This window comes from Melospiza georgiana, chromosome 2 (assembly GCF_028018845.1).
Source record: "Melospiza georgiana isolate bMelGeo1 chromosome 2, bMelGeo1.pri, whole genome shotgun sequence".
NCBI classification, from domain to species: domain Eukaryota; kingdom Metazoa; phylum Chordata; class Aves; order Passeriformes; family Passerellidae; genus Melospiza; species Melospiza georgiana.
This window is the reverse complement of record NC_080431.1, coordinates 86626111-86654039: the sequence shown is the minus strand read 5'-3', so window position 1 is coordinate 86654039 and position 27929 is coordinate 86626111. Positions and strand designations below refer to the sequence as shown.

The following is a 27929-nucleotide window of genomic DNA, read 5'->3' as shown; positions in this document are numbered from 1 at the left end:
GGTATGCTTCTAAACATGCTAAAAATGCTTGGAATATGGAAACTCATTGGCAGACACCACTGTTTCCTATGAAGCTTTGCAGCCTTAAATTGGCACATGGAGTCATCAGAGCCCTTGAGCCAGCAGCACCAAAGCCATTGCTAAGTTCACCATTGAATTAATCAACAAAGAAACTGAGCCCTAAATTCTGACTTGTTCAAGAGTGAAAATCCTACCTCTGATCTTTCTGAAACAGATCAATATTCTTTCTTGTTGGACTGCAGCTGCACAAGTGTTGTGCAGTGTTGAAACATGGTCAGTTTATACTTTATAGGCAATATGTTCTGCAAACTGGAGGAACTAAGGTCACCTAAATCACTAACTTTGTCTCTTCTAAGCCAAGATTGTATTACCAAGGGAAGATGGATGTCGTACAGGCACCCACAGTGGAAACCAAATCCACCTGAAAATCAGACTCTTGAAGAATGTCAAATCCATATTTACTGAGCACGAATGGCCTGACCTTCTCCTGGGTTTGCCCAGACCAGAGTTCTTGGTTAGTTTTATCATCAGAGATTTTTAAAACAATATGGAAGAGACTCTTAGTAAAGCTGGGCTAATCTTCTGTTTTTATTGATGGAACTACTCTCATTTTTGTCAGATACTGATGTTTTCCAATTGTAAATACCTGGAATTCTCCTGTGTGGGCAGACCTTTGTTACAGTGGACTTATGCTGAGGGCTGTAACAGGTAATGCCAGGTGCAGTCCATCAGACACCTCCCAGTTACATTTTCTGCACACTTCCAGCTCTGAGAAGCTCGTTGGGGTCACTGGATTGGTTCCAAGTACAAAGTAGAAGACAGGAAAGTCTATTTCATGTTGGGAAGCGTGTAGTATGTTTCCACTCATTCAGAGGGGCTATGGTGCTGGGAAGCCATTTCTATAGAGCTGCTTTGTGAAAGGAAGTTGTATGTGTTTAGAATGGCTACATGTATATATAAGAAAGGTAACTGCATATGCCATAGATTTGTGTATCATAAACATGTATGTCATAAGCAAATTTAATTGGGGGATACAACTGTCAGTGCAGCTTTAAAGAATCCTCTGAATTCACTGTTGCAAGTATGTGGGTTGGCAATTTACGTATTAGCTCCAGAGGGAAAGAATTATGTGTTTAGCAGACAGGTGATGAGTCTTGGTACATTTTTGTGAGCCTAACAGATCTTCTCCTGTAATCACTAATTCTATCCCACCCTGCCTGTCCCCAAGATTTCCAAATGGAGTGCACTCAATCTTTTAAACATTCTGAAATGGGCAGTCATAGTCTGTCATCCTGCAGACAATAAATTTCCACTGACGATCCCTGCATGAAAGAGAGACAAAAGAGAGGTGTTAGTGAGCCAGAACTGCAGAAGATGCTATACAAGTAAGAGTAACTTTATACCAGGTACTGGTATGGCAAGTAAAACATCTGTCTGTCGTTAACTGACCTTCATCTGAGTGCTCTGTGTTTTCAAGAGCCAAAAGAACATTAAATATGTGTGATAGTTACAACTCCCTTACACTTCTTTACAAGATAAGAAAATCTGCTCTCTGAATAAGTAGGTCTCTGAAGACAATGAATCCTGATGGTGATCAGTCCTGAATTGGCTTTTAATCAGTGACCAAGAGGAAAAGGATAATTCTGTCAAAAGTTCTTGTCATGTCATATATTGTTCAGTACTGTGTAAAAGGTGAATAGTACTTGGGTGATTTTAAGCTATGTCTAAGAGGGGAGTTATCCACACAGCAAATATTGATTTCTCATCCTTGATCAAATCACATGTGAGGAAGAGTAACATTTATGAATGTAAGGAGAGTTTATGCTCTTCTCAGTTTGTGATTGGTATTCTCTCTCAAGAGAGCCATAGGAAACCTAACAACTGTTAGTAGGAAGTCTAACTTGGAGCAGTGGGATTCAGCAGTGGAGGCCAGTGATTTAGTGTCCAATAGTCACAACAGGCTACAAATTTAATTTCCTCTGTAGCTTATTGTGTTTTAAATTTTCCTTTGACAGATAGGCATGAGATCAGAGGATCAAATACAGTCTTGCTGTGAAGAGAATGTTGAATTTAGGCTGCTTGATACTGGCTAACTTGAATTTAGATCCAAACTACAGTCCTTGCAGATGACAGTTGTCATTTATATTGATAAATATAACCAAGAGGTTTCTGAAAGCTTGAATTCTGCTAATAGTGATGTCCTAAAGATGAGGCATAGGATGGGTAATGTTGGTAATGGGTGATTTAATAGGCGCTTGCATCTTAAGACCCCTCCACCAAACTGGTGCCAGACTGCTGCCTCTTGGGAATGTGCTGAGACCCCCTGAGCCCAGATTTTGGTATTAACTGTGCTTAAATGGTGTCATTGACTGGGTGACTCTGTCCTGGAATAAGACTAATTTGACTATTAAGCCCTGTAGGTATACATTTTGTATCTACCCTGCAGGTATAAAATGTCTCATTGCAACTTTTGTTAACTGAGGTTTTTCAACTGGAAATTTACTGTGCTGCTAAGCTACAAGCTTATCCTGAGTGTCATTTGGAACTGGGTCTGTGTCATGCTCATCAGCAAGTATGATGTAACAGTTATATAGTTTGGCTTTGGTTTTCTTTAGATTTTTCCTAGGTGTTTTAAATTGTAATTTCCTTGTAAAATTGTTACCAAAGATTAATGAAATGCAAGATTCATTTTTAGGTTTATTTTAAGAATAAACCCTAAAATTATTTGGTCAATGTGCATGCTCTTTTGGTCACTAAGTTACCAAGAGAGATAAAAAAATAAAGAGGATCTCTTTGTGGAAAACAATTAAATCGGTCAAAGTTTAGGTCTGCTAAGATAGCACCCATTGTCAGAGAGACTTTTAGCTCAAAATCTTAGATCAAGTAGGTTTTCTAAAATAGGACATGAAATTAAAAGTCAAGCTCTTTAAAAGAAATGTATTTTAGTCACCTGAATTAATATTATGCTTTAAAATACTGGAACAGAATTATTTCTGAAGCTGTCATTTCAGCTTGGATTTGCTGACACTAGCATATATGTACATTTTTTCCATGGTTACTTGTGTTTGAACTCAAGCATACATGCCCAGCTTCTCAGGATGCAGGCAATTACTTTGTACTATTGCTGTTGTGTGCTTAATTCAGTAGTTATCAGCCTGTTTCAATTTGTTTATCTCTTAAAAGTTTACCAGTGGGGATGCAGATGCCATCAGGAATTGCCTTATGAGGTATACACTAGAATATATCTGAACTCGCCTTTGCAGATCTTGACACCAGTTAGAAGGTGTCATCCCCTCCCAGCTGCTAAATTAATGCATTTTCCTTGGCATTGGGAATCAATATTGAACTGTCTCTTTTGCTTTCCAGCTGTCATGTCCTGTCAGATTTGGATTTTTGATGTATAGAAAAATTTCTTTTATCTCCAAATATTTTTGAATAATCTGTTTCCAATCAAGTTAAAACATTCTGTGAATTCCTATTCAGATTGAGTTTGACAAAATCCTCTTTCATTGGTCATATGAAACATATTAGGGACATTAAATACCCTATAATTTAGCTCAGCTGAGCTTGGTGGATGTCCAGCTAGTCTGGGCATTTCAAACATACTTTACTGTTGGGGTATCTGGCTGTCGATTTATTTTTCGGTGATGATGTCCGAGCAGTTAAGAAGTAACTGGCTATCCAGATGACCCAAACAAATGGAGCAGAGAACATTTCTTCTTTTGTAGAAGAAATGAGCTTATGACAGCCTTCACGTGCTATTTTAATACTACGAAGCAAAGGACAAGCTGTGGCTCTTTCCAAGAACACCTGGTAATTCCCACCTCCCTGTCCAACGTACTTGCTGCAGGTTGAGTTGTGAGTGTTCCAGTAGTGCTCTCTGGACCAGGAGACTGTTCCAACCAGATGACAGCCACCTAACAATGCCCCACCAGAAAGTCATACCATCATCACTTAGCATGTTTCAGAGCTCAGGCTGAAGGTATTACGTTGTTCAGTTTGTGGGTTTAACTTTGGAAGCTATTTTGCCAAGGGTTTGCAATGTGCATGTGTTTGTGGGCAGCTTCAGTTGTTTACAGCCTTCTTCAGATAGCCCATGTCCTTCTCTGAAATTTGACTGTATCAGTCTGTCTGATACAGATACTGCCCTTTCCTGCAAATGTTCCCTTATTTATGTCTTTAGGTCATCCTGTCTGCATCAACGTTATCACCACACTCCTGAATGGGTATCCCGGAGATACTTCAGGCCTTTTCTAATTCTTTCCAGCTGCTTTTATCTTGCTTTATAGACAGTTGTTTTCTCCTTTTGACCTATTTAAAATGAGACTGGAAAATGTAAATACTAACCAGTTCTGAAGTCTGTTCTTCCCAAACAAGCAGTTAAAACTTTTGATAATAACTACAAAAATAACTCTTTCATTCTCTCTCCTGCTACACAGGCATGGAAACTCACAGGCAGTGGTTACAGAAGTGTTGGTGGGGATAGCATCATTAAAAACTTTCTATGTTCTTTGCCACAAGCATCACATGCTGTCTCAAATATCCTTGTATAAACAGTGGCCTCACTGATGCAATGTCTTAGAGAGTAGGAAGGGAAGATATGATTTCTGCAAGTTTATTGAAGAAGTCTAAAAATACCTACCTGTTTGAAGTGATTGGGAAAGTTTTAACTGAAATACCTTCAGAGGCTTTTTCTTGACTCTTGTTAGCTCAAGAACATTGTCCATATGAACTAAATATTAGGGACACAAGTTTAATGTGCTTGAAAAGAGGAATTACAAAATGTTCACAGAAATAAGTAGAAATGTGCATACTCCAGGCAGGCTGAGATCAGAAGACCTTTTCTTGCTCCTATTCTGCTTCATGAGCTGCAAAGAATCATTAAGGATGACAAATTTGCTGACTTTTGTGATTCATCCTGCTCAGGAGTGTTACAGGCCTGAATCTGAATTCTGAAGTGGTATAGCAAGATTTTTTTTTTTTTCACTTCATTCTCTTGGCAACACAAATGGTTTCTGGTTGTTCTGAAAGCTGAGGACCAGACAGTTCATTGGTGCAGAAATCTTTTCTAGTTTGAAAATTGTGAAATATTTTCTCTGTAGTTTCAACCTGCTACTGTTGCAGGTGTATGACTGCCACCAGAGCAGAGATAGGACTAAAGTGTGCTGGTGGCTTCTTCCTCTTCCAGGCACTGTGGTCCTGTGAGGACCTGTACTCCCAATGTACATTCCCAGGATGCTGCCTTTGCTCCAGTCACCCCACTGCCACCCTCTTCTGAAGGCTGCCTTTAGCAGCCAGAGATAGCAATCTGCTCAGAGGCGTAGGCTACCTCGGCTGCTTTGCTTTCCAGGCCTGTCCTTGTGGATTCCAGACATCCACATGCGATGGAGTCTGGATTCCAGCTGCAAAAGAATGCACTGTCTGCATTATTTCCCCTACTCTCTGCCATGCCTCAACCATGAGGAACAAGGATTAAGGATAGCACTGGGAAATATTTAAGATGAAAAGCCCAGAACGGGGCTGTCCCTTATGACCTTGTAATTTCTTTATCTAAAGCGATAAACAGATACCCTTGAGTCAAGTATCTATGAGTTATTTTTCCACTTGCAGGAAGAATTTGCAGACATGGCTTCCATTTGGTAATAAACAGGATAATGTATTTTAGCCAGGAAATTATAGTTATGGACCTGTAGCGGTCTTAAAACATGTTGTCATTCTGGAAAAGCCTCCTTATTTTAGGTTGAGGGATCCCTATGGTGAACTTTGGCAAGCTGAGAACATTACAGTGACAAAAGCACTTTGGCTGCTTTGAGTGTTATTAGAGAGTGCTTGAAATATTGATGTCATTAAACTCCCACTTCTCTCTTCTCCCCCCCTTCTCATGTAGCCCATCTTGGCAGAGCATTGCAGCACTCCTTACCTTGCTGTCTGTATTTTGCTTGATAACAAATGCTTTAATATATTGGGCTGAGGTGCCTAACAAAAGACATCAGCAAAGAAATAGCTCACTATTGATGTATTAGAGGGCAGCTTAAAAGAATTAAGATCCCTCTCCCACAATCAGGTTTCAGTGACTGCTTATACCCTTCTTAAACCTGCTCTGTTAGGATCTCTGTAGCCCTAGGCAGACTACAGTGTGGGATTTATGTTAAGCCCAAAGTTTAAAACTTTGCAGTTGTGCATAGTAAAAAAGGGAGAAACATTCCTTTTTAACTGAACAGAAAAATTGTGAATCCATTTGCATGACTAAAACTTCACTAGCCATAGGGCCTCTCCCAAGAGGACTAGCAAATGCCAAGAAATGACCAGAACTGATCAATAAAACGTAGTTAACTCATTTTCTGGAAAGGGATCAAGGTGCATGGCACTGCCTGAATTCCTGGAGTGGCTTGAATCTGTTAGAATTGTGTTGAAATAGATCGGGCAGTTTAAAGCATTCGCATTGCATTTTATATGGTATTAACTTTGCATGCTGGCAGATTTCCTGCTTCTCTGCACAGGAAAGTGGACCAAAATAGGTCCCTGATTCCCTGAAGGCACAGGGTGTTTTTACTGAGCTCAATGAAATATGCTCCAACTAGAGGTAGGTGAGAAAGCATACAGAAGATCTGTTGCATTTGGTAAAGGTCAGATTCAGCCCAAGCTACCACTGCTGTATTTTTCACTGCTCAGAGGGACATGGCAAATGATCCCCATTAGCATGCTCTGCTCCTGATGCACGACTCTGGACAATGAATCATATGGACTGTGAACTTTGGTCCTCAGAATTCCTAGTGCTTTGCTAAGTACCACAGCAGATGGTGTGTAGCCATGCTCTGTTGGGGGGAAATAGAAAAGACAGGCATTTTAAAGTTTCTAATGAAACATGTGAAAAGCAAACCTGTGCACAGCAGAGAAAGTTGTGGTTGCCCCACGGATGTAATAGTCATAAGTGTACATCATCATGTCCATATCTTCTCCATAGTGTCCTGGATATTCTGTTGTTAACCTTTACATTAAAGAAAAAGAAGATAATATAATTTGCCATCTTATAGAAGTGTCCAGTTGAATGACTACAACTCAATTAGTAGATTTCTCCTGCGTTTTTGAAAGTTCTCATTTCTTAACAGCACTACAAGATGCAGTCTCACAAGACTGCCTTTCTCCTCTATGCAACTAATTCAGGTAGCTATTTGAATAAAATTCAGCAACTTTATAACAGTTAAGAGCAAACTGCAGTATGGGAATATATGTATATACATCTGCAGCTCTGGGATAAAAGCAATCTGAACAAGAAGATAAAATTTGTCTACTACTTATGTCTTTATTGCAGGGATTTGCTCCAGCAAATTTTCCTCTTGTGAAACTCTTTGGTTTGTAGCTGTAGACCACAGTAAATGTTGCCAAGTAAGACAACACTAAGCATTTATCCATGTATGAATTGTATTCAGTGAATGTAACAATTAATCCATTACTCTTTGTTCTTTCCTCTCTCTGCCCAATTTATAATGTAAAAATGTGGGCCTGAACAGTATTTGTGCAACGTATTTGTTCTGAGGACCTCAAAGTGCTTCTTCAGTTATTAACCAAATTATGATTGCTGCTTCCCCGGGAAATAGGCAAGAAATACTGCAATTCATTTTACAAATAATGAGCAGATTCAGGAAGGGGCTGGAAGCTTGACCAGTACTTCCTGTCAACATTATATTTGAAGTCTGAATGGAAGCCTGGCGCTCCTTGTATTACACCATTTTACATGGGTGCTCCTACTGGAGTTGTCAGCCTCACTGTGAAACAGCAAAGAGAAGCATCAGGCTCCCCATGAGGGAGATGCTGTGTGGAAGTACACTGCCCAGCTCCTGTTGAGACTAGCAGGGTTAAGACACATTTACAGAAATCCTGGCAACCTTTTTCTGACTTAATCCAGCCCAGCTGCAGTACTTGAATGATGCTTGAATGTGATTGAAGCACATTCCAGCCAGCACTCATGCATGTTTACATTTTGTTAAATCAGTGAAGTCTAAGCACAGGCTTAAATACTTTACTCACTAGAAATATAGTTTTTGGGATGGGTTTGACCTTTTATGAGGTGCTTTGGGTGTATTTGGAGCTCAAACCTATAACAGCTGGAGAACTCAGAAGCAGAAAGTTTACCTGAAAATTAAGGTACTCTGGGCTATTAGGTTGCTTTCCAGGTCATACTCAGCTTTTGAATGGGAAAGATCATTCAGTTAGAACATCATTCTAACAAATAATTTTTCCTTAACAAATGAAAAATGTGTCTGCATATGAAACTCAAGCATGACCTTATAAGAGCCTCAAGTCTAATCACTCAACTTCTTTGAATGTATCTTGTTCTCATGCTTCCTTTCCTTGGGTCATGAAAATCATCACACAGATTCTGACTTCAAGTACAAGGACACCCATCTCAGAGTGTGTTTGGAAAGCAGAAAGTCAGACGTGGTCACAGTGTCTGTTCTCTGAGTTCTGACCAAGGACACACGGATGTGCAAAGCCCTTGCGGTGCTCTGCCATTGGTAAGAAATAACAGCAGTATTTCACAGGTCATGCAGACTAGGAGAAAGAGAAGAAACCATGAACACCGCCCACTCAGCCAAAGGAGAGTGCCCATATTTAGTTTACTAATTTGAAGCCTGAATGTCTGATTGTGCATGTTCAGAAAATCCAGGGTCATAGAAGGTTTTAAAAATGAAGACCAGCTATGGACCAGCATTTAATTTTGCATTCTCCCATCAACTCCAGGTTTTGACACTTTGTTTAGCTATTATTATGAGAAACCACTAAGACATGTGTTTATGTATGTTCTACCAAATGTGTTTCAGAACATCTGTTTTTGGCACTCAGCAAGGAAAATGTTCTGTAGTCTTGACCAGCGGTATGTGCTGGGCAGATGAGACTGTGCACTACACAATGTTAAAAAGCTGCTTTTTTCTCTACTCAGAAACAGAAATGAGAGTCAGTTCTTTGAACTTCTTTCATGGGCCTCTCAGTTGAAAAAATAAATCTGATGACAAACTTCTGAATTGCTGTGGTCTCACGGACCTTTTGCAGAGGCATGCAGTGTTATTCTGAAGTGCAGTGGGAGTCTTCATTTAGCTTCCCTCTCTTTTCTTTCTGACTGCTGTCATCTTCCCCTCCCTCTGTATTAACTTCTCCACATTACCATGCAGCCTCTTAAGGCTCCTCCATTAAGAAATGTTCAAAAAGCAAATCTATGCAATCACCAAAAATAAATTATTTGGGGACTTGAGCTGCTCTGAAGTGTGTCTTGTTTCATAGGCAGGTGCCTAGGGGCTACTTTTGTTCTGGAGAAAAGAATTATAAATAGTGCTATGACAGCGTCGTTCAAGTTCACATGAGTCTGTGTGGTCTGTCTAATTCATTTCTCTTTGATGATTGCTGTACTCATTTCTGAAACCGTTCCCCTAAGCCCCTGCATTTCAAGGTTGTCTGGCTTGCACTGTGTTCTTTAGAAGGAAATGCAATTGATCATCCATGTAGCAGGGCTCTGTGGTGTGTCCCTTTTCTATTATCTCTCTATTTTTGGAATCCTGAGGGTAATTTACACAAAATGTGTCTGCACTTAGAGATGCCCTTGTATTTAATGCATAGGGATAGTCAGTATGTGGTTTTCTCATCATGAAGGGGAGAAAGATCATTTAAGAACCTATTGAGGGCCTTCCCAAAGTGGTCTGCCTGACACAGGACAGTGGTTCTGTCAGGTTTTGTTGTAGCTTGGTCTGTACCCTTATTATCAAGTACTTCACTGAAAATGTTAAATGTTTTACTCACCAATGAATACAAAGTACATATCAACTTGTGAGCAGCCTACCATGGTCCTACAGACACATAATTTATTTTCTGACATGGTAGCATTTGTGAGCCACATGTGGCAATGTATGGTTTGTACTCAAGTGGAGTCACAAAATGAGTGTGAGACACTTTTTCCCTTAGTTAGTGAGGATTTGCCTGCCCATGGGCTTTTCAGGTGGGAATAGCCATCCATAGTGACCTTCACAGTGCCCTGTAAGCACTTCTGGCATTGAACTCATAGCAAACAGAACTGGGCTAGAGGAGAAGTGAGAAACCTGGGAATTGCCAAGTGCCCAAAGTTGCTGCTGCTGTTTGGGGTGTTGTATGACCAAGCCAGGATGCCTGTGGTTCCTGAGGTGGTAGGTGACAGGGGGGCCTTGGAAAGAGGCTGGCAAAGCAGCTGTGAGAAGATGTGTGTTATAGCAATTGTGGGCTCTAGGCACTGAGTAATTTGTAAGGCTGAGGGGTAAGGGCCAGCAGGGTGCATCTAGTGGAATTGTCTGTCAAACCTAGATACACACATAGGTGTTAAGTTTGGGGAAGGACTTGTGGGGAGAAAAGAGTAATGTGAGACCTTTATAAGTGGTAGTCTTTCCAGTCTGTATGATCTGTTTGCAAGAAAATACAGAAAACAGGAACTCTGGTTCAGCTTTTCAAATCTACTTCTGGATAGTACCAGGTGTATGATGTTTGGGCACAAGAGACTTGAAGCACCAGTGACATTGTTGAGAGAGGAGAAAGAAGGGAATTCAGTGTTCAGGACTGGGTAAGGAAATCTTATGATAAGGGGTGTATGTAGTTTGGTCTGTGAGTGGGAAAAGTTGACAGAAAAAGGTATTTTCATAATGGCATTTTTACCTAGAATAGGGTTGATGTGGAATGGTTTATCTTTTCAGTGGTTTACATTGCTCCAACCATCCCCACATTTTCCTAATGTATTTCACTATAATCATATAAATCTTGCTCAGGTTAGGATATGTACTCAAAAAAGGGATTAATTCTTTACCAGGGTTACTGTTGTTTTTATTTTAATCTGAAAACAGCTGTGTTGTTTATTTTCCATGTTGAAGAATTGCTATGGTAGAGATTAATAGAAAACACAGTTACTCATTTAGCACTGAGAAGAATGTTTTGTACTAATCTACAGTGATCAGTTGCACTCTTTTCACAATTGACTTCAGAAATAGTTATCATGAGTCCATTATTTACCAATAATACGAGTCACACTGGTAGCCTTAATATGCACAACCTGCTGATTAAAGAAATAAATGAGAACTGTGGGTATGCCTTGCTTTCAGATGCCAAGCAGACAAAAGAAATGAGTCTTTTAAAGTATGAGAGATAGTCAGTGGTAGAACAGTTTCTGTCTGTATATTGTATATTGTGGAATATACTTATAAGTATATATATAATATATACTTTTATATATATAAGTATATTGTTATAAATATATATACTTAATATATATATAAGTATATTGTGGAATATACTTATTCCCTGATCATAAGTACATGATTTTGGAATGTATTACGCTGTTCACTTCTTGTGCAACTACAATGCTAACAAGATGAATGGCTTCTCTTTAACCTTCATTCCCCTCTTTGTGGCTGAACTCTTCCTCAAGCTATACCACAGCCAAAAGAAAGAGCTGTTTCATTTTAAGAGGAAGACATAAGCTTTAACATTAACTGTCTGACATTCGAGGACAAGGAGTGTCTCCTGACACTCCTTACTTTATGGGCTTACATTCATATGTTGTTTACAAGTGCTTCAAGAGTATGTCTTTCCTAAAGGAGAAATTTTGTTCAAGAGCCACAAACCTGCAAGTTATATTCAATGAACATGGGAACTATATGCCTCTTTAATCAATTTCAACTCTTCCTCTAGGTGGAAGACAGAGGTCATCTGCTTTAAAATATGCATCCTAAGCTGAAAAGCCAAAGAAGGTTTTAGTAAGCTGTCACCAGAAATTCCAGCAACTGCTCTGAGTACAGATCCCAGATTGCCAAGCTGCCAGGGAACTAGAGGTGTCCTGGAGCTCCTCTAGAGATGAGAGGTTCTCTTGTGTGGCCATGTCATGTGTTTTGGGATTGAGCTCAGGCTCCAGGCTCTGAGCCCATAGATTCACACGGACACATCACTGCTGCTGTGTTCCCACTGTGTTGCACTGAAAGCCACACGCCCTTCCAGGGTTGAGAAGCCACAAAGCTGGAGGCTGGCACAGAGGGACCAGAGCTCTTCCAGGCCTGCACGAGTTTGTGCAATGCAGGTACAAGCAGCAGCAGAGAGCTCAAGGCAACTTGTGCTTGCTCCTCAAGAAATAAATGTCCAAAATAACTTGCCGAGATTTCCAATGTCAGATCAAATGTGTTTCTCCTAAAATGTCTCTGGAAGATGGTCCTGTTGATTGAACAGCAAGGTTCTATTTGATGGGTAATAGTTAAAAAAAAAAATTAAAAAAAAAAAAAAAAAAAAAGATCAACCTCCCCCAGCAGTAAAATACCTTTTTAACAATGGAAAAGGAAGAGTGGGGAATTGGGTTGTCCAGAACTGCATGTTTCCATGAAATCTATTCTGAGTTCACCTCTTGGATTTGTACCTCTGCTACTGGTTATCTTTGAGAAAGCTGCATAGGATCACATCATTTTCAATGTGTCTTGTGCGGCAGGTTGAGTCAGGAAAACAAATAAGTGCTTTAAATACCATAACTCTTGGAAAATGTAATTGTTGCCTGGACAGTGTCATCATGACAGAGAACAGCCACAGCTCCAGACAGACCTTCTGGCATTTAAACTGCTCACTGTTGCAAGAAGGGAAACAGTCATAAACACTCTGCAGACTTGAGGTGCTCTGTGACATGTGTTTGCTTTTCAGAGTATGGAGTCAAGCTTTCATTTCCTGGCAAAAAGTAAAATCAGAGCTCTAATGGGACCACTTAGTGCCACTGTCTCTGAATCTGTGATAGATTTGCTTCATTTATGGTGCAAATCAGCACACAGTTTATTTTACTGTGGTAGCATTCCCTAGCCAGGTAAAGTAAAGGGAGTTTTTCTGCCTCCTGTGAGGAATGTTAATTATTTTCAGGATGTTAAAAATGTGCATAATCCATGACAAGTCTTGGCATAATGAATTGTAAAAAAATTACAAAGCAAGTGCAAAATTATGAGACTGGAAAAGATTAGTAAATTTATTTTCAATATGAGCTTACTGCAGAGGAAACCTGGGAATTAATGGTGAGAGGACTAGCTGAAACAGAACTAGTGGGTTCAAAGAGTAAGAATATAAATGCTAACAAATAAAGTCCTTCCGCATGTATTTGACTTCAGTCATTTTATTAAGCAAAGTGAAGGCAAAGCGTTAGTTTCAGTCAGCATGATGATGTTATAGATTTGTATTCCAACAAATACTAGCAGTTGTCAAAAAACACAGGGATATTCTAGGTGTGAAAAATAGGGCAAATTCTAACAAATCTGTTGCATGGCTCATGCACATAAGGAAAACCTGTCTTTATTCATTGTAGGGTCATCTCACTTCAGGCGGAATGTCGTCCTGAAGCAGAAGAGACAAGAGAAACCATACATAAAGATCAGCTGGTTTACTGCTTTTATATGTACCAGAGAGGCCTGTATGGAGACAAATGGAAGAGGAAGGAATCAAATACTCAAGGTGAGAGATAATTTGAAACAGTTTTGTCACACCTCAATATTGTCAGTTTTCTTTAAAATGCATTTCTGTCCACATCTGGTTTCATACTTAAGGGTACATTACACATTAAAAGTCAAGGCTGCTGAGAAATTCTGCAGCGTGGATTTTCTTTGAATATAGATTTTCCTGTGTAATGATCCACAAAGTACCACCATCATTGCATACTTTCCTGGTACTACTTTTCCAGTAATAGTCATATAGTAATGAAGTATATATAATGAAGTAGTGTGTTTCATGCCTTTGCATGAAAATAAGCCTCTCCAACCAAAAAATAGGAGTCAGCAGCATGTTGATTGCCAGTTCTCCACTGTTACTTTATTTCCAACTAGTTCCTGGAACAGAACAAATACTACTATCATGTGGGGCAGAAGCTGCAATAAATAATGATACACTATACACACACATCTTTGTTGTGTCTCACATGCATATACAATGTGAGGTCTTACTCATGGTAGCCCAGAACTAATTTGCAGTTTGTTAGGAAAACATATTCTTCCTGTCAAGTGCATGTTAACTAGATACAGACCAGAAGTGTGATGTGTGAACAAAGTCTTGTGACAATAACTTAGAAATGCCAATGAAAGTTATGTTGTGAATGAGATCTCCTGAGCTTAGGGGACAGGAAGTTTGGTTTCGGTACACTAAAATTTAATAACTCAGACAAGTCACATCTGTGACTTTATGAGTAAAAGTGAGTCCAAAGTATGGGGTTTCACACTACCCTGGTGAAGTTCGTGTTGGCTGTATGTTACCATAACAACCAGTACTTGCCCAGAGTACTACTACACCGTCTAGGCAGGGAAAGAGAGTAAACCTGAAAAGAAACCATTCCTAGCAGATGACAGAAAAGAGACTGCTGTGTTGGAGGAGAGACTTTACCTGTGTGGGGAGGGTCCTCCAGTAAAAAAGTCCTTTTGTGTGGGACTGCAGGATAGCTCTGGTGGAAAAGGACTTCAAAAAATCTCTGCGACAGCCCTCTGCTCCAAACAGGGTCAATCACAGGGTCAGACCAGGCTGCTCAGCTTTTATTTGGTTCAGTCTTGAAAGCCTCCAAGGAGCCTCAATAGGCAATCTATCCTTATAGAAGAAGCAGTTTACTTTACATCCCACTGAACTGGCAGTCCTGGCCTTAAGCATGTCAGCTGCACCCCCCAAGTTTGATGTCATATGCAAACTTGGCCAGCATGTGCTCTGTTGCCTCCTCAAGATCATTGATAGAGATATTAAGCAGGACAGGCACCCAGGCAGGGTATCAACCTTTAACCACTACCCTCTGAGCCTGTTAAACCGTTATATTTTAACCCATGCAGTTGTCTGTCCTTCCAGACCCTAACATCCTAATTTGGATAACTGTATGTGGAAATAGCTTATATACATACACCTTGCTAACTACAGAGGCAGAATGTTTTTTTAATGAACCCATAATCACAAACTATGCACCAGAAGCTTTTCACAAGCCAGTGACACAGTTTGCTATCAGCCAGTGACACAGCTTCCTACCAGTTTTACAGCTCTCCCCTCCCAGAAGAATGTGAGTATCTGGGATTTCTACCCTCCTTAGAGGGAAAAACACTTCACCTGCTTTTGAAACGCTGCCTTTTCTGCATGGAACTGCAGGTGAACTACATAAGGCTTTCTTTCTAAGCACAAAAATGGAGTGTTGTCACTGTTGGAAATAGAAGGGCAGTATAGGAGTCTGTATACAGCTGAGATGAAAACTAAAGACTCCAGTAACCTCAAACATTTACATTAGGATTTGCCTTACTCTGAATGCCAACTTGCAAAGCAGAGACAAAGCTGTTCCCAGTTGTCAAGACAACATCTGAGGGAAGTAGAACTGTCAACAATAACAAAAATATGAGATTTCTGTTGTCTCTCTGAAAATGTATGCAATATTAGAGGAGTACAAGAGATTGGAAGAACTGCTTAAAAGTCTGAGTTTCCCTCAGAGGGAAGAGCCTGGGCAGGTATGTAAATAAACCCCCAGGTAGGGAACATACATAGGCAATATGTCTGCTGGAAGGGAGGCAGAAGAATGTTCAGAAGAATGTTAAAAGACTTTGTTACACAGTTCCTGTAATTTAAAGGCATTAAAAATAATAATAATAAAAACATTTATTTTCCACTTGGCTGGAAGGAGACTGAAGGATGAAAAGCAAGGCAGTGCTGTTGTGTTTGGCCAGTAGCCAGCCAGCCAAGTAAGACCAACAGGCACATAAACAGTTTGTATGCATCTCAGTGGGAAGCCTCCTTCAAAACTGAGGTGAGGAAAAAGGGTTCAAGCACAGGTTTACTTTTTTCTTAAATGCAGGCAGGTTATTCTTTGTATCACTGAAAATAGCTAAATTTAAGCTGAATGTAACCCTAGAGCATAAAATGATGGCTTCTCTTGAACAGAATGAACAGGAGAAATACAAGCTGCCTCTACAAAATCTGCGGCTGTCTTTGGTTTTAATTTAGAGGAACCACACTTGTGGTGCATTTTAGAGAAACTGGGAAGCTTGGGATTTGCAGCTCATTTTTTCACAGTCTCCAATAAGTCGCCAGCACTAGTTGTGATACTCTGCTGAGACCACATTTTTCTTCTGGGTTTATGATCAGTAGCTCATTTTGACTTTGATCTTTAAACAGTTTTGAGAGAAAAAGCATAGTCATATGCACTACTAATATTCTTTCTGAGGTAAGTGGTAAAAGTTCAGTCTTGTAAGTCATTGTTGCACAAATGTGTAGCACAGAGATGCTCCTACTCCAGAAAATATGCTGGATTTATAGTAGGAAAAAGTCTCCACTTTGGAGACTTCTGTCATGGTTTCCAGCACAGCTAGGCTGATGCTGATCCCTAGACCTTTCACTGAGGGCCAGCTACTGTGTTGTGCTGTTCAGTGTAACTGCACCCTTATTCTTTCCCTTAGCCTTGGATATTTAATAATCCTGCGGCAGACTGGAAATAACATGCTTAGCTCTATAAAACACAGTTAACTCTTTTTCAGACAAGATTTCTGACAGGTCAAGCAGCCAAAGACATTGATAGGGATTGTTGGGAGAATGAAGATCGCGGGTTTGGTGTCTGCTTGAACTCACCAGCAGGAATATGGGCACCTCCGGCTATAGCGGCAGCAGTAAAATTGCCATTCACGGTCCAGCACCGAAGGAAAATACTGACTCTGGAAACCAGCCACCAGCCCATTGTTTGAGCAGGTTTGATACCTAATAATGAGGGTAAAGAGGAGAACACACAAGGAAAACATGGTATTAGATTCCTTGATAGTTTCAAGCATTTCTCAAAACAGCATCAGCATTTTTGATATAGAGTGCAAGTTGAGGCTTTGACTTTGTGCTGAGAAGCACTGTTTGCACTTGCTGTGTATAGAGTAACAATTTTCTGTAAGAAACCAGCAGTAGTTAACCAATGTCTTAGCATTTATGTTGCACTTAAAACTATTTAATCAGGCTAAAGTATTTAATCATTCTAGTATGCTTACCACGAAAGAAGATTGTTCTGGTGTTATTATTCTCAACTGTTTACAAATCATAAGACTGAGTTCAAAATAGTCCATTAATATTTTTGTCTATGACTGTTGGTATTTGAGGATTTGGGCTTTATTGAACTAATGTTTTCAACTACTTCTCTACCACAATAAAAAAAAAAAGCTTGAGAAGCTATTTTTTAAAAGAAGTTCATTAACTTTTTTAATTGCTTGCTTTCACAACTATGTGTTTCTAGGAGAAGAGATTCTTTATTAAAAGCATTTAGGCTTATGATGAAATCATTATTTGATAGCAATCACATAAGGAAAACTGTGATTCAGATGTTTTGTAATTTTAAGAGTCACATAAAGTTTCTGACTGGATTTTTAAAATCGGCTGCTCCGTGTTTTCTGTGTGCTCGATAATTCTATCATACCTGTGAATCACTGCCTCCAGGCAGAATAGACATGGTCTCAAAGCATGCATGCCTCTGTCTGCACACCCTTCAACACTTTAACACTGATACCCAAAGTAATTCAAGTGGCAATCAGTTTGAATACCTTGCTTCTTGGAGACTAAAGACAAGGAGCCCATGAAAACAGACAGGTCATTGGTTCAGCTATCCGGTGCTCATTCTCTCAAGCACCCTCCTGGCCTCACTGTTTCCCTATCCTGAAAATTATAGGAATGCTGTTTCTTCCATCACTTTTCCTTTTCTTTCTTTTCCTTTCATCAAGGAAAACCTGTAGCAAACATTCTCTGCGATTTCATAAAATTAATTACAATGATCTATCTGAAAGACACTTTCAGAAGTAACTGTATGTATAACAATTACCAAAAATCTCCCTTAGTTTCATTCAATTACCTCATAATTTATTCTAAAGACCTGAAGTACCCAGAAGGGAACACACATCATCTAGTGGAGTTTGGTGTTTGGAAAGTCATTCACTTGTGCACAGGAGTGTTAGCGCTTGCAAAGACAGCGTGAGGCTGAAGTATGCAAAAGCTGAAAAACTGATCAATTTTGACCAGTGCAGTGATGAATTTCCCTGCTTAGTTTTCAGCGTCCATTTTTGAACCGAAGGGTCTCTTTTCTGTCTCTTCCACTTCGTTCTGTTGTTCAGACAAGAGTATTTACATTTGTTTTTGTCCCTGTATCTCCCAAGGTGATGGGGCCACAGTACTTGTTGTGCTTTGTGAGACTCTTTCAAGGACCTTCAGAATTCAGTTGTGATGGGGACTCTGAGTTGCCATGGTATCACACCAAGTATGGCAGTCTGGCTTTCACTCAGAGGATTTCAGCAGGGCTTTGATAGGAAGTTGTTCTGATTTTTGGCTCATAGGCCATAGGAACATATGGCTAAGACTCTGAGTAAACGTAGTGGATAGCTGCAGATGATTGGTGTTATCCTGATGGAAGAATGGTTGATACACAGCAGGATAGGGATTGGTTCTACCTGTTGCACGATGAGCTGTGTAAAATAGCAACAAATTTGTGCCTCATCCTCCATCTCTCCCTTCCTATCTGCGTTTGCACTGCTCAAGTCCTCATGCCCCTGGGAGATTTTCTAGCTCTTTTGCATAGGTGCAATGTTGGGAGCCCTTTATTTCTCCGTTTCCTTGGCCTTTCCTCTCAGAAGCTCAACACTGCCCTGCAACTTTCCATCCTCACTGATCAGATCAACGTCTCATGTTCCTGCTTACTTGTCTTTGTGGGAGGTTCTTCCTTCTTTTCTCTTCCCACCTGTTGACATTCAGTCTGGGAAGTCCTGTCCTCTTTGCCTTTGTCCTACTACAGTTTTTATTTTCCTGACATGTTATATGTTATAAGTAGAAAAAGCTGCCAATTTTTTTAAAAAGGTTGCAGAGTGAACAGGTTGGACCAGTTGCTGCCCGGGTGGAGTTCTAAGTGTTTGTTATTGTAATCACCAGTCATTTTCGTTAACTACTCCTTTTGTATCAGTACCTCCCTGCCTAAAGCCAGGTTGATGGCCCTTCTCGGACAATGCAAGAAGAGACATCGGAGTCCATGCAGATAACCTCAGACCCAGAATGCAACGAGAGAGGACTCCCAACAAATTTACAAAAAGACCCCAAAAACAACGAGCCAACACAGAATTAAGAGATCAAAGTGATGTCTGGACATGAGGAACAAAGTACAGAGCCTGCAGAGATGCTAAGACCTTTTTTTTGCCCCTCGCCCTAGCCACGGAAGGACCTCGGCTAGAGGCAAGACCCTGGGAGGCAACCCTAAAGTTGTGGCTCGGGGTTCCCCCGCACTGCTCTGGAGAAGACGGGACCTCCAGCTCTGCTCCCCAGGGGACAAAGCTGCACTGTCCTCCTCCTGCGAGCCACTCCTGGGAGGCGATGACGGCGAGACTGCAGCCCCGTTGAGCCTCCCAACCAAGAGCTAATCTCTTTTAATAAAGACACTAAAAAGGAGAAAAGATCTCCTGCTCGGTTTTTTTCATTATAGATGGATAATAAGACGATTGTCTCTCATAATTAAAAGATAACTATTGTGTGAATATTAAGAAAAGCTTTAGTGGTGTACAGTTATGTTATTATAGTTTAGATGTCCTCTGTTCTCCGCACGGTTCCCTTTCCCCCGCCCCGTGTTGTGACCATCAGACAGCCAGGGCTGTCTAGGACAGAAGCTGTGCCATGTGCCCCTTGCATGGGCAGCTGGGAATGGAAAAGCTTGGCGCTTAGGGGGCAGCATGGCAACACCTCACCTCCAATCAAGTCACAAGAAAGCAGTCTCCACGGATAAATGGCAAAGAAGAACTGACTGACAGACTTTGGGAGGGGCCAGGGCTGGCTGATGCAACCCCCAGGGGTATAAAACACTGAGCATCCATCTTGAAGATGCACTGGCCATGTGGTATCTACAATAGCAGTTCCCAGTGCTGCAGCTTTTTCCTTCCGTAGTCCTTTGTTGTATTTTTGTTAAGACTTAAAAATCCTTTTTAAATTTTCAAAGTGAGCAGTTGTTTCTCACAGGACACATTATTTTCTACTAATATAGTTCGGTTATGATGGAAGGATTCATTTTGAAAGAGATGTCACTCATGGACACTTCTCTCTATAGTAAATTGAGAAACAAACCTACCTAGCAAAACACTCATATGTTTACATGCACTCACATTTGAGTACCAGATTTTAGGAAGTGTGGTTATTTTTTATTCTGATTCTGTCTTCTCATAATAAGTTTGATTAAAAAATATAATTGGTGTTGCCTTAAAAATTAATTTCTTAGATGGAAAGTGTACCTGGATGTAAGTAATGTTTTATAATTAAATTGCATTTTTGTTTTAGTGTAATTCAAAGTAAAATTTGAAATACATATTAAAGGCCATGTTCAATTCTCTCTCTTTGCTTCTGTCTCATACACAAGGTCCTGTAATCTTTTATTCAAGCTCAGTATTTGGTTTAGCAAAAACAAAAATAATAGTGATGTTGAAGTACTTTTCTTTAGCTTTGAGATAATGTAAGATTATTTGCTGTAATCTTTCTAGTTTTCAAGTAAAATCCAGACACTCCTTCAAAAATGAAGAGATGCTCTCAGAACTTGGAGTGCTTATTTGTGAGGTCATATAAAATATTTCCTTCCCTTTCTTTTTCCCAGCTGACCACTTTCCTACAAGCAGAAAGTAATTCTTCAAGGGAAACAAACAACCCTCCTCACACACCTTTTCAGTCAGTTGCTCTATGCACTAATCTGAAAACAACACTTAATATATCAGATTTTTTTCCTTCTCTGTTGAATTCACTACTCTTGAATCACAGCAAATCCTGAAGTAAGTATGGTGAGTAAAAACTAGTGATTCAGGAACTTGGATTTATAGCCAAGTCAAAACAATATTTTTTTCACAAGACCCACTCTTCAGCACTTTTACTATAAAGGCTAGTTTAGTATTCATATTAATGTTACCAGGTTCTCCTCACTCCTGAAATCCTGACATTGCTAAGAAGAGAGGAAAATGCCTCTTACAAGGTGAATGCAGAAGAACGTGAGAAACTGGCTGGGACTGTGTGGGATTAAACTTGGCAGTGGGTAGGTTTTCTTTTTCTAGCTGGCTCAAGTTGCCAAGTGTGAAGAATTGTCTTTTGGATCTGATACTTGGAGAAGAAGCGGCAAACTGGTTGGTGGGGGGGGGAGTGAGAAGATTGGTGGTGAAGATCAGGTGCTCTTGGATGGGAAGTTGCCCTTGTCTTGGGTACAGGTGTGGGAAATGACTGCAGTGTTCCATAGAAAGTCTTATTCTGGAAGGACTTCTGTGTAGCAACAGGGATATGGTATCTGAGACCTTCCTGGCCTGCTGTGATTCCTGCGAAAAACCTCTCCTCTGCCAAATTTTCTTCTGAACTGGTTAATGAGTGTTGTACAGCTGAGCTCTGTCATGGCATGCAGTCAAAGCATGCATCCATGTTACAGATTTAGTTCAGGTCAGAACTGCTTTTGTTCTTCACTAGTGAGCTTTCATCTGTGAGACCAAAAAAGAGCTGGTGTGAAACAAACCCACCCAAAATGCATATGTGAATTTTGGATCTGTGCATGACCTGTTTTACCCTATAGTTCCTCTTAAATTGTGCCACATTATTTGTAAACATCAGTAATAACCTCGGCAGCCAAGCGTGTTCCACATTGCTCAACAGGTCTGCCAGACTGAATACAAACCTTGCTTGCAACAATAGAATTGTTTTGAGCAATGGAATCAGTTTTGGTGACACTTCAGACTTATGCCTGCACCTTAATTTTGCTCTTTTCTAAGTAAAGCCCCAGAGTGTTGTGCCCCACCTAATGCTGGTGCTGTGTGGGAAACCTCCCTCTGAGGCCCCCTGTTCCTCAGCTACATCAGCACCATGTTATCCTGAGGATGAGAACCCAAAGAGGAAGGCTGTTCATTACAAATCTGCTCAGGGAAGCCCACGTTAGGCTGCAGGGAGTAGTGCTGTTAGAGAATGCACTGAATTCCTGCTGCACTGACTGGGATTATGCTCCCTGAAGCTCTCTAGAGCCATGCAGGGCTGACAAACAGCTCAGTGGGCACCAGGTCGTGCTGCATTGAGGGTGATTTGTTCCTATTAACAGGGTAACATGAGAGTGCCATTCCATGTCCCTGTGGAGGAGAGGCCCTATACTGCTCTCCTGAGTTTTCTTTGTGGTATGTCCTCCCTCTGTGTAATTGGATTAATTGTGTAATGAGAGCTAATTCACTGGTCAGTCTGTTACAGGTGAATGGGCAGACATAAGAGGTTGAGGGCAAGCTCAGGACACCTGCAGCTCTGGCACCCAGACAGAGGGAACAACTTTTGTGTGTTTGATTAGGCCACATCAGTCTCCAAAAGCCAATTTTTCAAGGAGTGTTCCCTATCTGTTGTGGGGTGCTGAGACATGTTGTTATGCCACATGCCAAAGGCAGCCTCGGTAATAATATCTTCAGCAATATTTTTTTTCATTCCGGGGGCATTTATGACTGATTGTTTTCTCCCTGACCAAGGGAAGGCTGTTGCAGTGTGATGTATTTAATTCCAATAGAAGGCAAGGCCCTTTTCACTCTGGTGATTTCTTCTTGACAGTAGCTGATGAGGCCTCCTTTTCTACAGAAACATTCCTCTTCTCCTCAGATGCTCCCTCTGGACTCAGTCCATTGCAGCTGTGCTAAATGGACTTGTAGCACTAGTCCTTTAACATAAACTTAGGGCTCTGAAGAAAATTAACTTGCTTGTGTAGATAGCACAAATGGGAACATTTTCTAAGAGCAGCTAGATTATTGGGATTGGGTAATATCATACAGCCTCAGATCTGAAATTGGGGACTGATTGCAGATTGGGAACAAAAATAGTTCCTACTGATATACCAAGGTGTGCTGCCAGAACCTGAACAGGAGGATCCTTTGCTCAGTAGTCAGTCTTTGCACCTAGTTTGTGGGCAAAGGAAGGAGAGAAAGGGAGTGGAGAGGGAGAATCTATATATCTGGTTTTTCCAAGTCCCATCTAAACACTTTCTCAGATATCTAAACAAGGAAAAGAGGCAATAAACGTGGAGTAAATAGCTCTTGGCTGGAAATCCTTCTCCTTTTTGCGTTACAGCTGACTGGGAGTATGAGGATATGGCATGGTTTCATTTGTATCATGTGGTGTAAACCAAACTTATTTTACTGGAAGGAAGAGCTGTTTGTCTTCACTTGCAAGCTTTTGTTCCTTTGTTTGTGTGAACCCTGTCTTTTGGTATGATAGTTTTCGGCAAGAAAAATAGCTTTTATTAAAACCCTTGCTCAGAGACTTGTCCGTAGAGACAACTCTGTAGTATTCAACAAAGCAGTGAAGAACAGTCTCACCCTCAATCATTCAGACTTTAGGTGGTGGAATATTTAAACAAGGTCAAAATTTCTACAGTACAAAAGGAGATAAGAACATAAAATTTGTGCACCCTGAAAAGATAGGATTCTTTGAGAAGCTGCAGCATAAAAATTAGAAGGAGTAGAAGAACTCGAGGACTTCTGCAGTAGAAAGACTGCAGAAGCAGGGCATGCTCTGAGACTTTTCCCTACTCCAGACATGAGGATTTCCAAATTATCCAAGAACTGGTTCTTGCTCCCAGTTGCTATCTCTCGTTTGAATATCATCTTGGTTAGCAGACAGTTAACCTTAGTCTGAAGAAGTAAGGTGTTGAAACAGATTGAACAAAGTCTTTGCACATGTACTTAACTTTAAAAATATTCAGAGATTAATGAGGCTGAGAAGGCATTCCTGATCATCTGATCTAATCTATTGCCACAATTTCCCCTTTGAGTCTTCTAACAGGTTCACAGACTTCTTATGTCCTTTCAGCAAAGCATAAATAAATAAATAAAAATCTCTTCAGAAGTGCATGAATATTTATGATTAACTTCAGGGATGCAGTGAAGCACTGTAGGTAGATATATTCTGAAAAGCCACTAGCTAATTCTAGGTAGTGGTCAGAAGGGATTGGTCTTCATGAGTCTGCTTGTGAAAGAGATGGGGTGCCCCAGAGAGTAGTTTTTAGAGTACCTATTCTCTCCATTGACCCTGGAAGGAGGCAAAGGCCATAAGCTAAGCATTATTAGGCATTAGATGCCTAATGTGGATCTGTGTCATTGTCCTCTTTCTGTTGGATTGTTTTTTCATATCTGAAAGATTGTAAGTTTTATGGTTTGATTATCTAAATCTGTATAATCCCTAGTGTTAGTGAAAGAAATAAACGTACCAGGAAGCTCTGCCAGTGGTTCCCTCTTCCCCCCCAACTCTCTTATCCTTATGGTCCCACCATCCATTCCCACCATCCCAAATACTGAAGGCCAAAGAAAATAATGGGTGGGAAACTCTTTCTTCTCTTTTATATTCCCTCTTCATTTTCTCTCCTAAGCTTGTTTTTGTTTACTGTATTTTCTAAAGAAACCTCTCTTGAGTTTGTCTCTATTGTGCAGCTTTGCAGCAGTCAGGAATGGTAATTTGAAAATCACCATTTGAAATATGAAATGCCATAAGCACAATATGTCAAAGGTTATTTAAATTTGGTGTTTCTGCCAGACTAGATTTCCTGATTAGGGTTCTGGCTGAAAAACCAGAGGGAACTCAGAGAAGAGCTGCAGGTATGATCAGTGCTTGCTTAGGACTGTTGGAATACAAAACCTCCAGAGGAGAACTAGAAGAATGGAGACATGTTCAGCCTGAAAGCAAAAGCATGGATGAAGGTGCGTGGGTGAGGGAAAGGCATAGCTGCTACCTATTATTAAAAGGATTTTACAAAAGATTCAGCAAGCTTGTTCTCATTGCTCAGTGAAGGTAGGGAAAAGAATAAAAAGCCTCAATTGCAGCGGAGTAGCAGCCTTTGACACTGGCTCCCACAGCATACTCCTGAAAAAGCTGGCAGCCCACAGCTTGGATGGGTGGTGGAGTTCACCTGTCCCTGGAAGTGTATAAGGACAGACCAGATGTGACACTCAGTTGACCTGGTAGTGTTCAGTCATAGGCTGGACTCAATGATTTCAAGTCTTTTCAGACCTAATTGATTCTGCAAAATTTTAGCAAAAACTTGGCAGACTTGTAGTTACTGGTGGTACAAGCAGTTGATCATCACTGGATGTGGTGTGCAAGGTGAGACAAAATACTCTGTGAGACAGAGCTGAAGAAGGAATATTTTAGTCCATCCTACAAGGATGGGAAAATGTACTAGCAAGTCCAGCAGAGTGCTGTGTCAGCTGACCTGAGAATGACATATTGCTCACCAACAGATTGGTTTGTTGGGAGATAGCAGGGAAGAGAGTTGGCCAAACAGGAGCCATTGGTACATATGGTGACTCATATTTGGGGTCCCACTTGATTATTGCATGAATCTTTTTAGAATTGGGGATGGCTCCAAATAGCACTGAGGTGGATGGGAAAGAGAGAGAGAAGAGGGGCACCTATGAGAAGTAAGAATGCCAAGAGAGAAGGCAGGATTCTCAAAGCTTCCCCAGGATGTATCTGTGCCACCACATTAATTTGAGGCTACACTGGCCTACACTTTCACTCCAGTCACTGGGCTCTTGGGCAGCAGTGTTGGCATTACCAGGGGCGTGCTTGCATGCTGCAAGCCTCTCTCCATGAAGCACTGTTGAGAGAACTAGCTCAGCCCTGGGGGTGGAAAACTGCTAGGAGCACGAGTTCACCTTTGCAAAATAGGGAGGGAGGGAGGGAGGGAGGGAGGGAGGCAGGGAGGAAGGAAGGCAGGAAGGAAGGAAGGAAGGAAGGAAGGAAGGAAGGAAGGAAGGAAGGAAGGAAGGAAGGAAGGAAGGAAGGAAGGAAGGAAGGAAGGAAGGAAGGAAGGAAGGAAGGAAGGAAGGAAGGAAGGAAGGAAGGAAGGAAGGAAGGAAGGAAGGAAGGAAGGAAGGAAGGAAGGAAGGAAGGAAGGAAGGAAGGAAGGAAGGAAGGAAGGAAGGAAGGAAGGAAGGAAGGAAGGAAGGAAGGAAGGAAGGAAGGAAGGAAGGTGTATGCAGAGTAGACAGAGAGATGTAAGGATGTTGGACTGCAAAGGTAAGCTAGTGAAGAATTACTAAAATAACTCCAAAAACTAGTAAAGGGAGAGAAACTGAGATAAACAATTAAAAAGGGGTTGAAAAAGAAATAAGTTTTTTTTATGAAAGAGAGAAAATAAAGGGTTTGCTATAGGAAAAAAGTAGGCAACAAAGAGGACAAAGTGAAAAGATATTTTTTTAAGAGATGAAGGAAACCAGATTCAGATAATACACTGTGGATGTAGTCATGCTGACATACCAAGCACAGTGATGAATGGATACATAGCAGAAGAAAATGTTCTGTATAGACTTATACACTATCCTGTTTGTGAGAAGTGAACTTGAGCAATTGCTGCCACGGAGTTCTAGAGAGTGAAAAAATAAGTTTATTTTGAACAAAAAGAAATGTCTAATTCAAAATTATTATGCAATACATAGAAATTGCATAAGTATATGAAAAATGAAGAAGTTGTCCAGGATTATCACAATGTGTTCTTTCTGCCTGTTTTGCAGCTCTCCCCCTTTTTTTCAGTTCTTATTCCAAAGTTAAACATAGAGTCAATTGTTTTTTCCCTTAGCAATTGCATCAGCCATAGGCATGTGTCACATGGTAAATGAAAGAATATGATTAATTCAGAAAAAAATTTTGAATCATTTAAAAAGCAGAAACTTCACATTTCATAGCTAACGTATTCCCATGTAAAAAAAAAATCAAAAATCACATTGCAATTTTTGGGACAAAACCATTTCAAGTATTTGAAAATAGTCATTACTGCATGCATTTCATTCTGTCCAAAGAATATTTCAATCCCAGAATTGTCCAATACTCTGTTTCCCATTTCATTAAAAACCCCAGAAAATGATTAAATACTGGGTATTCTGCCCAAATATGAAATGCTATACATATTTCCAGAAATTATTGTCTCCACATAATGTGATCACCTGTGCCTCCAAGGTTAATGGAAAATGCAGCATCTAGCTAAGCAAACTGATGCTATTCGGGAACTAACATGATCTTCTGCAATCACCATGCAGATATATGTGCCACCGTCATCACTTATTAGTGTGGATTTTTGGCTCCTGTAATAACAGCACAACTAGAAAACAGCATTTGTTTATGCTTAAGCCAAAAAGCTTAGCAACAAAAACGCAAAGCAAAGAGCCAGTGCAATACAGAGATTATTTTTCCTAATCAGAGTGATCAGAGCGTGAGGATGAAGTGAGGAGTTTTGCAATTTGTTTCCCAGTTTAGTCACTGATTCAATGTGTCTTTTCAAGAGGGACTTTATGCTCTCCTCACCGTAGGTGCTTGCCTCATTTTCCTCATCATTGAAACAATAGCAACACCAAACCACTTCACAGCTGAGGTTGTGAGTGACCGAAGGACACTGACACCCTCCAGCAAGAAACTGCTACAGAGAAAACAAATGTGATGCTGATCAGCTCCAATGCATGTGATTAAAGAGTCTTAAGGCAGAAGAACCTGCAGGTTATCATGGCATTCATATGCATTTGCATTGCTCTGACCACAGTATTAGGACCCACATTTGACAGGGGTTGTCAGGGCTGTGCCCTTCAGGGATGGCTGGGGTTATCCTACCATTCGGTTCCCGCCCTGTTGATCTCTTCCCACCAGCACTCTGTCGGCTCACCGAGGCTCTGGGATGCTGGCATGCAGGCATAGTTCCACAGTCTGTCAGAGCCTTCCTTCTTGCTGAAGACACTTCTGACGGCCACGATCACCTGCCCATGCGGGCACTGAAAGTTGAAACCTTGCCGGTACACATTGACCCATTCATCATTATCTCCATAATTATAGGGACCATAGTAATAGTCACTGTACTGGCCCCATGCCACAGTCACCAGAGGCAGGAACACACAGAGAAGGAAAATGTCCAT

The 27929-nt window shown here is 40.7% G+C and overlaps 1 protein-coding gene across 1 annotated transcript; it reads right to left on the bottom strand.

Moving 5' to 3' along the window:
- Positions 1-1276: 1276 nt before the first annotated feature.
- DPT (dermatopontin) lies at positions 1277-27929 on the bottom strand. The gene is made up of 4 exons (XM_058018606.1): positions 27631-27929; positions 16621-16746; positions 6902-7009; positions 1277-1343 (listed from the first exon to the last, which is right to left on the bottom strand). The coding sequence occupies exons 1-4, from the start codon at positions 27927-27929 to the stop codon at positions 1277-1279; spliced, it is 600 nt and encodes a 199-aa protein (XP_057874589.1).

What these genes read in the sequence shown, in the direction of transcription:
- DPT (XM_058018606.1), bottom strand. Translation starts at nt 27,929, where the DNA reads ATGGACATTTTCCTTCTCTGTGTGTTCCTGCCTCTGGTGACTGTGGCA. An exon ending in AACAGGGCGGGAACCGAATG is followed by an intron (nt 16,747 to 27,630) that starts GTAGGATAACCC and finishes CCTCATTATTAG; the next exon opens with GTATCAAACCTGCTCAAACA. An exon ending in AGGTGCCCATATTCCTGCTG is followed by an intron (nt 7,010 to 16,620) that starts GTGAGTTCAAGC and finishes TTTAATGTAAAG; the next exon opens with GTTAACAACAGAATATCCAG.